Below are 10789 nucleotides of genomic sequence, written 5' to 3'. Positions count from 1 at the left end.
GAAAATGGGGGGGGGGGAGTGCATTCGTTGACATATAAAATTGACTGCTTATTGTATATCCGGTCTAGTGATTGTAAGGTGTTGAATCTTACCAGCTAGACTTCTGAAGTAGGTGGGTTCTCGGAATGGGTCCATATTTAGTTTGTCAAGACATTCTGGTAGTAGAGTAGGCATTGAGTTGCAGTCTGGCATAGATGCTTGATGCATATTGTCTTTGGCATAGGCAGTTTGATAAAGGAACACACCACCCAAGTAAGACTGTATTTCAACTCCAAGGAAGTAGCGAGGTGGTCCAAGGTCTTTCATAAAGAAATACTTATTGAAATTGTCAATGAGAGCTTGAATGAGTGTTTCTGAACTCCTAGTGAGAAGGATATCATCAACGTAAAGAAAGAGAACAAGTGACTACCTATTTTGCTGATAAGTGAATAGAGATGGATCTGATTTGCCATGTTGCATGGTCTGAACATGTCACTTTCAGAGACTAAGTTGAGTCTGAGGTACATGAGTCTGTTCTTGGTGGTTGAGCGGGTGGGATTGGTTGCATATATGCTGGAGTTACCTGAGGTTATGTGTGTGTTTCACAAGGTTTTCCATGTGTCGATGCTGAAGAAGTGTCTTTACATGGATGATGTGTTGTTGGTTAAGACTCCTGTAGATCTTCAGCCTAATTTGACTTTGGAGGCGAGACCAGTGAGGATTCTCGAGAGGAGGGTCAAAGGAACATCGGTGGAAGAAGGTTTCTTTGATGAGATTCATGTGGGAGTCAGAGGCGAGGATGAAGACAAGGTTCAAGAAGTAGTTCGAGAAGCAGGTTGAGGCGTGAGTTTGTCTATCCTTCGTTCTGGTTTGTCATTTTAGTATCTCATACTCTTATCTAATTTTTTATTATGTATTTTTGTAACTATTATGACAATTAATGATTAATAAGATGATTATTTTATTGGATTTGAATTGTGTTGGCATCAAAAATGAAATACTGTTGAGACTTCTTAAAATGGAAAGTTTCTAAAATGAAAAGTTTCTAAAAATAGAAAGTTTTAAGGGAGATCTAGTCGGCAGATGTGCTCGATGGCATCAGACTTGTTTGCTCTAGAAAAGTGTGGCCCCAACTCATGTGATATAGATAACTCGATGGACGTTGTCGCTGGAGAGTGGGACTGGTATGTTAGCTTCGGGTGACGATCCTAGAGCGTTCTTTAGGGTGACGACCCAGGAGCTGCTTTTTTGAGACTCCCTGAATACTGCAGTTATGGGCTGCATCCCGGGCTCCCGGTGGTGCGCCCGTATGTCTCAAAGGTTACGACTTGAGAGTGTGGGGNGGGGGGGGGGGGGAGTGTATGTGTGTGACTTGCTGGATGTTGTAGCTAAAGGTCGATAACCTAACAGCGAGCCGAGATGTTTCGTGCGTTGCGACCGCAAACGGGAGAAGCGATGAGTTGAGAACATATAACATCAAGGGTGTCAGTATATTGACTAGAGGGAGACTTCAAGAGTTTCATTCGGATGGTGTGTGGACAGTTACGACAGTTGCACTAGCTGACGGTGTCCGGTTTGGTCGGAGGACATGCGGACCGTGGTGATGGTTGCATGAAGGTCCTTAGAGGATGGACGATGTCACAAGATTTGAGGACTGATATATCATGGTTTTTAGGTGTTTTTAGCCATGATATAAGTCTTATCTATAGAATCTTTTTAGTGTTTTTAGAGTATTTTTGAGTCTTTATAGGATTTAGCATGGATGGGAGCATAATGGAACTAAATAGGAGAATTTGGAGCACATTCAAGCATTGAGGCTAAGCTGTGAAGTTGGAAGACGAATTCAGAGGATGCATCGACTGATGCAACTGATGGCATTGATCGACACAGAGTTCAAAAGCCAAATTGGAAGTTTTCCCACAAGTTTTGAAGATTTACAAAGCTACCCCAAAGTTTTCTATATTTGCATCATTAGTCCCTGGACGTGTTTAGGAATATAAATAGGTTTTCTAGGTCATTGTTTAAACCTAAGCTTTATTTTTCCCTGCAACTTTTGAGAGAAAATCCTGAGAGATTTTTAGAGAGCTTTTGGAGAGAAGAATCAAGACTCCTTCAGAGATGATTGAGAACTCCTTTTCTTCTTCTTCTTTTAATCTCTTAGTGCTATCCATTTTATTCATGATATGTGTTCTTACACTTATGTCTGAGTAGATCTGCTAGTTAGGTTTAGGGTTTCTCATTTGGGATTTCATGGATTGTTAGATTGATTAATTGTTTGGATTCATTATCTTTCTTGTTCTTCACCATAGGTTGTTCTTAATGCTAGATCTTTGATTAGTCATCTGGATTTAGATATTAGGATTATTAATTGATATGAGAAAATAATTGATTTTCTTGACAAAAACCTTTGGTGAGCAAAATTACTTTTTGCAAAGAGATTTGAATTAGTGATTTTGTGAACTTATCTAAACTTGATTTTATTGCTGATTTTTAACCTAGAATTTTACAAAGAGATTTAGATTTTCTGGTTTTAAATTTAGATAATATTTGCAGTGAGAACTGATTTATTTTACAATTGTGTTTAGAGTTCAAGAACGGTGTTTAATTATTGAATCCTGCTTGCTTAATTAATTGATCTGATTTTCCATGATTTCCTGAGAATTTTCCTAGGCCTAGCGTTTTTAATTCCTGAATTTACAACACTTTTTAATTCTGTTTCTGCATTGCATTTAATTTAATATTTTGATTTAGCATTTAAATGATTATTAAGTCTATTGTGTGAATCTAGAGTTCTTGTGGATTCGATCCCTAAATACTACATCGATCTCTTAATTTGAGAGAGTATCTCTAGGGTAAATTTGAGCATATCAAGGACGAATCTGTAACGCCCGCGTTCCACGATCTTAAAGGGGGGGGGGAATTTGTTTTAAAAAAAATGATAGCTAGATGAGCTTAAGTAGCTAAGCTACTAGCTCAACCAGCTGGAATATGAGCTGAACGAGCTCTTATATAGCTCATAGTCTTTTCCACACTTCGGTTCTAAGGTCAAGCTTAGTCAAGAGTCATTAGAGTGTTAGCCAAAGAACAGAAACTGTTAGTTAAAGATCATAGTTCCCGAAAAGAAAAATTTGACTCAATAAAAACAAAAATACGGTTTTAATTGACATAAGTGAAACAAAAACTTAGTGAGTAGTTAGTAGACACCTCCCCCAGATTTAAACAACACTGTCCCAGTGTTATCTAGCAAGGCAAAGGAAAAGAAACAAAAATGGATTGAAAATTGTAAAGAAAAGATGAATTGATTCTCGGGTTACCCATCGGTGTCGACCGACACAATTGCAGTGTCGATCGACACACGCGGCGAATGGTGAATTGTGGCCAAAACTCCTTGTTAGTTGCAGTTAGTTGTGTTGATGTTTTGCTGGATCAATCCTTGGATGATAATTCTGTTAAGAAGCACTGAAACACAAGTTAAAAGCAACATGATAGATAGATAGTTCATAATTTCATACAAGTGCTCCCCTGCACCATCAATAAACCTTTAGAGCAAACCCTGTTTCAGCCAATGTGCACTCTTCAAATACTTCTCATCCATGAGAACCCTCTTAGTGACAACACTGTAACCATCAGTAGAGATGTTCATGAACTGAAGAATGGCGGTAATAAGGCTCCCCACACTCTCAATCTTAGTGCTAGTAGCCAGAAATGGCTTGGTCTACAAATCAACCAAGTGGTTTGCAAAAACAGCCCAATAGTTTATGCATAGAGGGTCACGATGCTCAGAAAGAGAAGGAATCAGGCGACCAACTCCAAGGCCTAACAAATAAATCTCTGCTGCTCTCATCTTTTCTGGTTCCATCTTACACAGAAAAGTGTGGCCAAGGGCTCGAAGTATATACCTGCTCGTGGGATGGCGGACATCTGACTGAAGAGATTTTTTTGAGTCATACCCTCCATTTCCTATGTAGGACCAAAGCGTAGAGACATCCGAATACTGCTTGGGAAAAGCAACTCGCTGATACCAACGTATCCAACCAAACACATCACAAATCTCAGCAAAAGTCATACTGTAAGGCATTCCTCTGATGAAGAAATGCATTTCATCCTCATGAGCCTCTGGTGCCTGCTCATTTAGATAAATGACCCTAACAGAAGCCATAAACTAACCCACTAAATCCTGATAAAGATCATACTGCTTGGTGCATATGGTTCCTAAATCCATTCTATCTATCACACCTAAAACCTAATCATAAATTCCCATTCGACGAATAATAGCAGGATCAACAAACCTGGTAGGTTGGACATCAACTTCCAACCAAGAATTGTACAGCATTGTCTCATATTCTTCCTAAACACGCAGTGACCTGTTCATGAATTCAGGCTTCCCAAGCTGAACAAGCGGTTCATTTGCCCATTCTTTCTCAGTTGGAATTGGCTGATTCTCTTCTTTTGGCCATGGGAACCTAGAATGGATGGGAGATGGTAGAGAGAGATCAGGAAGGGTGGTGGAAGCTCTCGCCGGAGGTCGCAGCGGCGGATGGCGGTCGGACTGGCGAGAAGAGGAGGCTTCACCGTCGGCGGTTCTGGGCTTCTTCTTCGGTGCCATTGATTCCAAACGCGATACTGACTCTGGATCCGGAAAGATGAGAGAAAATTGAGTGGAATGGGGCTTTGAATCACTCAAAACGGATCAAAATCAAAGAAGTTATGGAGAATCTAGGGTTTATATCGAGGTTGGTTCGAATGAAGCAGGAAGAAGACGAGTCGGGACATTAATCGGGTGTTTTTTGGTTTTAACGGTGTCGACTGACACCACTAATGAGTGTCTGCAATTCTCTTCAGTTCAGACCCGGCCCACTTCAAATTTTAATGCCCAATAAACAAAAAACCCGAGAATTTTAAGCCCAAGGGCCCTCTTTCTCGTCTGCGATCCGATACTGGGTGTCAGTTGATGCTCTTTCTGATCAATGATGTCCGAAACTTTTTTTTTCAACAATTTTTTTTTAAAATTTTCTGAAACAATTAAAACTCAAAACCAAAAGTTAATATGTTAGTAATCCTAAAAACATTGAAAATAATTAGTTCCTACCAGTGGGTTACCTCCCACTCAGCGCTTGTTGGATTAGGCTGAGGGTGCATCATCCAAACACACAATGTGTCTGTCTGGTATTTCAGCTTTTGCCAAATAGTGTTTCATCCTTTGACCATTAACAGTGAATTTCTCCCCTTTGGAATTTCACAGCACAATGGCTACATATAGTCTAATTTCTTGGACAGTAAAAGGACCAGACCAACGGGAACGCAGCTTACCTGGAAAGAGCTTCAACTGAGAGTTATAAAGGAATACCTGATCATTAGGCTCAAAATGTCTGGAGATGATCTTCTTATCATGATAATCCTTGGTTCTCTCCTTGTACAGCTTTGAATTCTCAAATGCATGAAATCGCAACTCATCCAACTCATTCAACTGTACTAACCACTTCTCTGAAGCTGTCTTGGCATCAAAATTCATCAATTTAACTGTCCAGGCTGCTTTGTGCTCTAACTCTACTGGTAGATGACATGCTTTCCCATAAAGCAAATGGAAAGGAGTAGTGCCAAGTGATGTTTTATAAGCATTCCTATAAGCCCAAAGTGCATTAACATCATTATTTTTCTCATTTTAGCTATAGTTTTAGTATGCATTTAGGAAAATTTTGATATGATTTCAAGACTTTAAGGTCTATTATCAAGTATTTTAGGTGTCAAGAAGATTGTACAGGTTTTATAGCAAAAAGGACTAAAATACAAGGAAAATACGTTTCATGACAGATTCAGAACCTACGATTAGCAACCATCACGGCGGCCTGGCCCGGAGGAGTCACGACGGTCCAGAACCTTCTTCAGCCGCCTCTTGTCCTGCACTCAACAAGAAAATATGTTTTTACCATTACAAAACCCTAAGCCTTCAAAACCCTATAAATACTCATCTAAACCTAAGGTTTAGAGTGCACAAATTGGAGCAGCCAAGAGATCACGAACGGAGGAGCAGCCGACAACCAGAAGTTCTCTCTCGTCCCTCTCTCGAAGCTTTGAAGTTCACCAACTCTTTCTCTTTCTTTGTTCCATCGTTTGTTCTTTGTTTCTAAGGCCATCTTTATAGGCATAACACCAAGGGTGTTCTTAGTCCAAAAAAATTAGAAAAATAATGAATAGTGGCATAAGAACACCAAGATCAGTTCTTAATGTAGAACTGTTCTTGGCTCAGTTCTAAGCTGATGTGGCAAGCTGTGAATGGATATTATTTTTTGTAAACAATTTTTCACAAATTAAAAGAGGATTTGATTGAGAATATATAGAATAAATTTGGACATTAAACTATATATTAATTAAATAAAATGTTTGTGTGCTTTAATTAAGTAATATGTTTTTTTTTTTTTCTTTTTTTAATGTTTTTTTGTTTCATAAAATTTTGGTATTGTATTCTGAATTTTAGTAAAAGTTTTATAAGTTTGCAATTTAAATGTTATTTTATAAGTTTTTATAATTGTAATATGTTTAACATTATTATATTATTAAATCTTATGATCTTAAACATGTTCCCCCAATAACTAACTTTTTAACAAAAGATCTTAACTACTGATCTTACATTATTTTCATAATATATTTACTCTAAGAACACCCAAAATAGTTCCCCCTATAAAGATGCCCTAAACGAAGAAGATCCTACACTTTGTTTACAATCATTGAAGTAATATCTAAAACTCTTTTCTCTATTTATTCTTTTATGTTTATGAATTATTTAAACCTTGCTTTGACGATTCCCTTAAACATGCTAGAGTAGTTTTCTAGTTGGGTTTAAAGGGATAATCAAATGGGGGAGATGATCTTAGTTTAGGTGGTAATTTTTAGGGTTTGTTAGATTTATATTCTGTTTATTCGATGCTTTAATTCTAAGTCTTTGCTTAATGCTTTAAGTTAGCCTCATGAACTAACTATGATCTAAAGTGTGTGTGTGTGTGTTGCTAAAAACTTGCATTTGTGCTTGACCTAGCTTAGATGTGTGTTGTGTCATAGGAAGCACATACCACTTACCTATGGAACTTCATGGATTAGAATCAAACATGTTTCAAATGCTTTGATCTATGCGTTGTTGCCTGCGACAATTGAGTAACGGAGTATAGGGATCTTAGACGGTTAGCTTGTGATCTATAAGTTAATGGTTCATTCGTGTTTCGTAGTCCGAGTCTTAGATAAACAAACTAATCCTAAACTTTCCTAGATAGATAGATCATCGATCCCCTGCGATTCCCCTTGATGCCCAACGCTTGTTTTATTTATTTTACTTGCTTTTTATTTACGTTTATTGCTTACTACGACCGTGACAACCAAAACTCCATATTTATTGAGTCCTAGCCTTACATCTCTTCCGACGGATTCTCTAAACAACAACTCTGTCTCTGTGGGATCGATCCTTAAAATACTCCAACTGATTAACTGTGCAGTTGCAGTAGTCGTGTGATCTTTTGAGGTAAAAGATTGAAGTGACAAATACCACGCACATCATGCATCATCTAAATTCATAGCCCAATCCTTCCTTATAACACCCATTATTTTCTCAAAAATCTCCTTGATCTGTCTGTTGGAATTCCTCAACCTGTCCACTAGTCTGAGGATGATAGGACTAGCTACTCTATGTTGAACCCCATACTTTTTCAGCAGCTTTTCAAACACTTTGTTAATAAAGTGCTTACCTCCATCACTGATGAAAATCCAAGGCACTCCAAACCGAGGAAAGATGATGGTCTTAAACAGCTTAAGAATCACATCAGAATCATTCTTCGGACTTGCAATTGCTTCAACCCACTTGGAAACATAATCAACAGCCACCAGGATGTAGTTTTTATCGTAAGAGGAAGGAAATGGTCCCATAAAGTAAATACCCCAACAATCAAATACTTCAACCTCAAGGATGAAATTTTGTGGCATCTCATGTCTCTTACTAATCTGAACTCTTCTCTGACATGCATCACAGCGGGTGATAAACTCATGAGCATCTTTGAACATTGTTGGCAACCAGAACCCTGCTTGTAAAACCTTAGACACCGTTTTGAAAGTAGCAAAATGCCCAGCATAATCTGATCCATGGCAATGAAACAAAACATCAGGAACCTCAGTCTATGTTCTTATGGTAGCCTGTAAATTTGTCTAGTTCTACTTCTGCAGCAAGATAATTGGCTATATCAGCATACCATGGTTGATTAAAGCTAGCCACAGCCATCAATTGGCCATTGTGTCTCGGTTAAAGATGGGTGTCGACCGATAATTATAGTGTTGTCGGTCGATGCCCCTTCAGCCGAAACAATGTACCTGTCCAAAACCCAGTTTCAACAAAATACACATGCTCCTCTGGTAAAGAATCTTGGATTGGAACATCATCATCAATCCTAATCCTTGACAAGTGATCAGCAACACCATTCTCTACTCCTTTCTTATCCCTCACCTCTATGTCAAACTCTTGTAAAAGAAGAATACATCTCAAAAGTCTAGGCTTAACATCATTTTTCTGCATCAAATATTTTAATGAAGCATGATCAGTATGAACAATGACTTTTGAACCAACTAGATAAGAACAAAACTTCTCAAAAGCAAACACTACTGCCAACAATTCCTTCTCTATTGTTGCATAGTTTCTTTGTGCATCATCAAGTATCCTGCTAGGATAGTAGATTGCATGAAGTTTCTTATCTTTTCTCTGTCCCAACACTGCTCCTACTGCAAAATCACTAGCATCACACATTACTTCAAACGGTAGATCCCAATCTGGTGGCTAAACAATATGAGCATTCACAATCTCCTTCTTAATCCTCTCAATGGCTATGCGGCATTCATCAGTAAATTCAAACTTGACATCCTTACACAGCAAAGCAGAAAGTGGTCAGCTATCTTGCTGAAATCCTTGATAAAACGCCTATAGAACCCTGCATGTCCAATAAAGCTCCTTACTGCTTTAACATTCTCTGGTAGTTGAAGCCTGTCATCACCTCTATCTTAGCGCGGTCAACCTCTATTCCAGCTTCTGAAACCCTGTGGCCAAGCACTATGCCATCGCTAACCATAAAATGGCATTTCTCCCAGTTAAGCAACATATGCTTCTCTTCACACCTTGCTAGTACCTTACCACTACAAAAAGGTTGTCTTACATCAATTAAATAGCATCACCAATATAAATTACTAGCTAGTTATCCGCGCTACGCGCGGAAGTTTTATTATCTATTTATTTTATTTGTTATTTTTTTTTTTAAGTTGAGTAATTTTGTAATATTAATTATAATATAATTGAAAATTTTGAAATAGCTATTGCATATGTATTCAATGTCATTGATGCTGCACATGATGGTTAATCGAACAACCGCCAAAGTAGCGTAATAGAGTTGTAGTTTTGTTACCCTGACTCCATGTAATGATTGTTTATCTTTTTCTAGCATTGATCGGTTTTTGCTTTGCTTTGTTTCCAGCCCAGCTGATCTAATTAGAGTTTTCCTTCCACAATATTACCTCTGCATACCATTACAATTTTGTAAAAGTAAATACTACTGCTGTTCGTAAATATTCCAATCCTGAATCTGTGTTGTTTTTGTGATAATANGCTAACCATAAAATGGCATTTCTCCCAGTTAAGCAACATATGCTTCTCTTCACACCTTGCTAGTACCTTACCACTACAAAAAGGTTGTCTTACATCAATTAAATAGCATCACCAATATAAATTACTAGCTAGTTATCCGCGCTACGCGCGGAAGTTTTATTATCTATTTATTTTATTTGTTATTTTTTTTTTTAAGTTGAGTAATTTTGTAATATTAATTATAATATAATTGAAAATTTTGAAATAGCTATTGCATATGTATTCAATGTCATTGATGCTGCACATGATGGTTAATCGAACAACCGCCAAAGTAGCGTAATAGAGTTGTAGTTTTGTTACCCTGACTCCATGTAATGATTGTTTATCTTTTTCTAGCATTGATCGGTTTTTGCTTTGCTTTGTTTCCAGCCCAGCTGATCTAATTAGAGTTTTCCTTCCACAATATTACCTCTGCATACCATTACAATTTTGTAAAAGTAAATACTACTGCTGTTCGTAAATATTCCAATCCTGAATCTGTGTTGTTTTTGNATCTTTTTATAGCATTGATCGGTTTTTGCTTTGCTTTGTTTCCAGCCCAGCTGATCTAATTAGAGTTTTCCTTCCACAATATTACCTCTGCATACCATTACAATTTTGTAAAAGTAAATACTACTGCTGTTCGTAAATATTCCAATCCTGAATCTGTGTTGTTTTTGTGATAATATTCTTGAATTCGTTTTATGTAGTGTGCCTCCACATTTTGACTTCTGAGGTATTTCTCCATGAGGTCTTTGTCTCTATTTATTGTTGATAATGGATTCATATCTTGCGGNATGAAAACTAGGATTAGAGTTTTAAACTTTATTTACAACTAGCTAGTTATCCGCGCTACGCGCGGAAGTTTTATTATCTATTTATTTTATTTGTTATTTTTTTTTTAAGTTGAGTAATTTTGTAATATTAATTATAATATAATTGAAAATTTTGAAATAGCTATTGCATATGTATTCAATGTCATTGATGCTGCACATGATGGTTAATCGAACAACCGCCAAAGTAGCGTAATAGAGTTGTAGTTTTGTTACCCGGACTCCATGTAATGATTGTTTATCTTTTTCTAGCATTTATCGGTTTTTGCTTTGGTTTGTTTCCAGCCCAGCTGATCTAATTAGTGTTTTCCTTCCACAATATTACCTCTGC

The 10789-nt window shown here is 37.5% G+C and overlaps 1 protein-coding gene across 1 annotated transcript; it reads right to left on the bottom strand.

Annotated features, from left to right (window-relative positions):
• LOC104750751 lies at positions 7522-8758 on the bottom strand. Its single transcript, XM_010472598.1, has 2 exons — positions 8329-8758; positions 7522-8096 (listed from the first exon to the last, which is right to left on the bottom strand). The coding sequence occupies exons 1-2, from the start codon at positions 8756-8758 to the stop codon at positions 7522-7524; spliced, it is 1005 nt and encodes a 334-aa protein (XP_010470900.1).

The sequence above is a fragment of the Camelina sativa genome, chromosome 2 (assembly GCF_000633955.1).
Source record: "Camelina sativa cultivar DH55 chromosome 2, Cs, whole genome shotgun sequence".
Taxonomy (NCBI): domain Eukaryota; kingdom Viridiplantae; phylum Streptophyta; class Magnoliopsida; order Brassicales; family Brassicaceae; genus Camelina; species Camelina sativa.
The sequence above is the reverse complement of the archived record's forward strand: the minus strand, read 5'-3'. Positions and strand labels throughout refer to the sequence as shown.

Bases quoted from the DNA above. Each gene is read 5' to 3' on its own strand.
- LOC104750751 (XM_010472598.1), bottom strand. From the start codon at position 8,758: ATGTGTGATGCTAGTGATTTTGCAGTAGGAGCAGTGTTGGGACAGAGA. The intron at 8,097-8,328 runs GTACATTGTTTC...GCCATGGATCAG, and splicing joins TGAAACTGGGTTTTGGACAG to ATTATGCTGGGCATTTTGCT.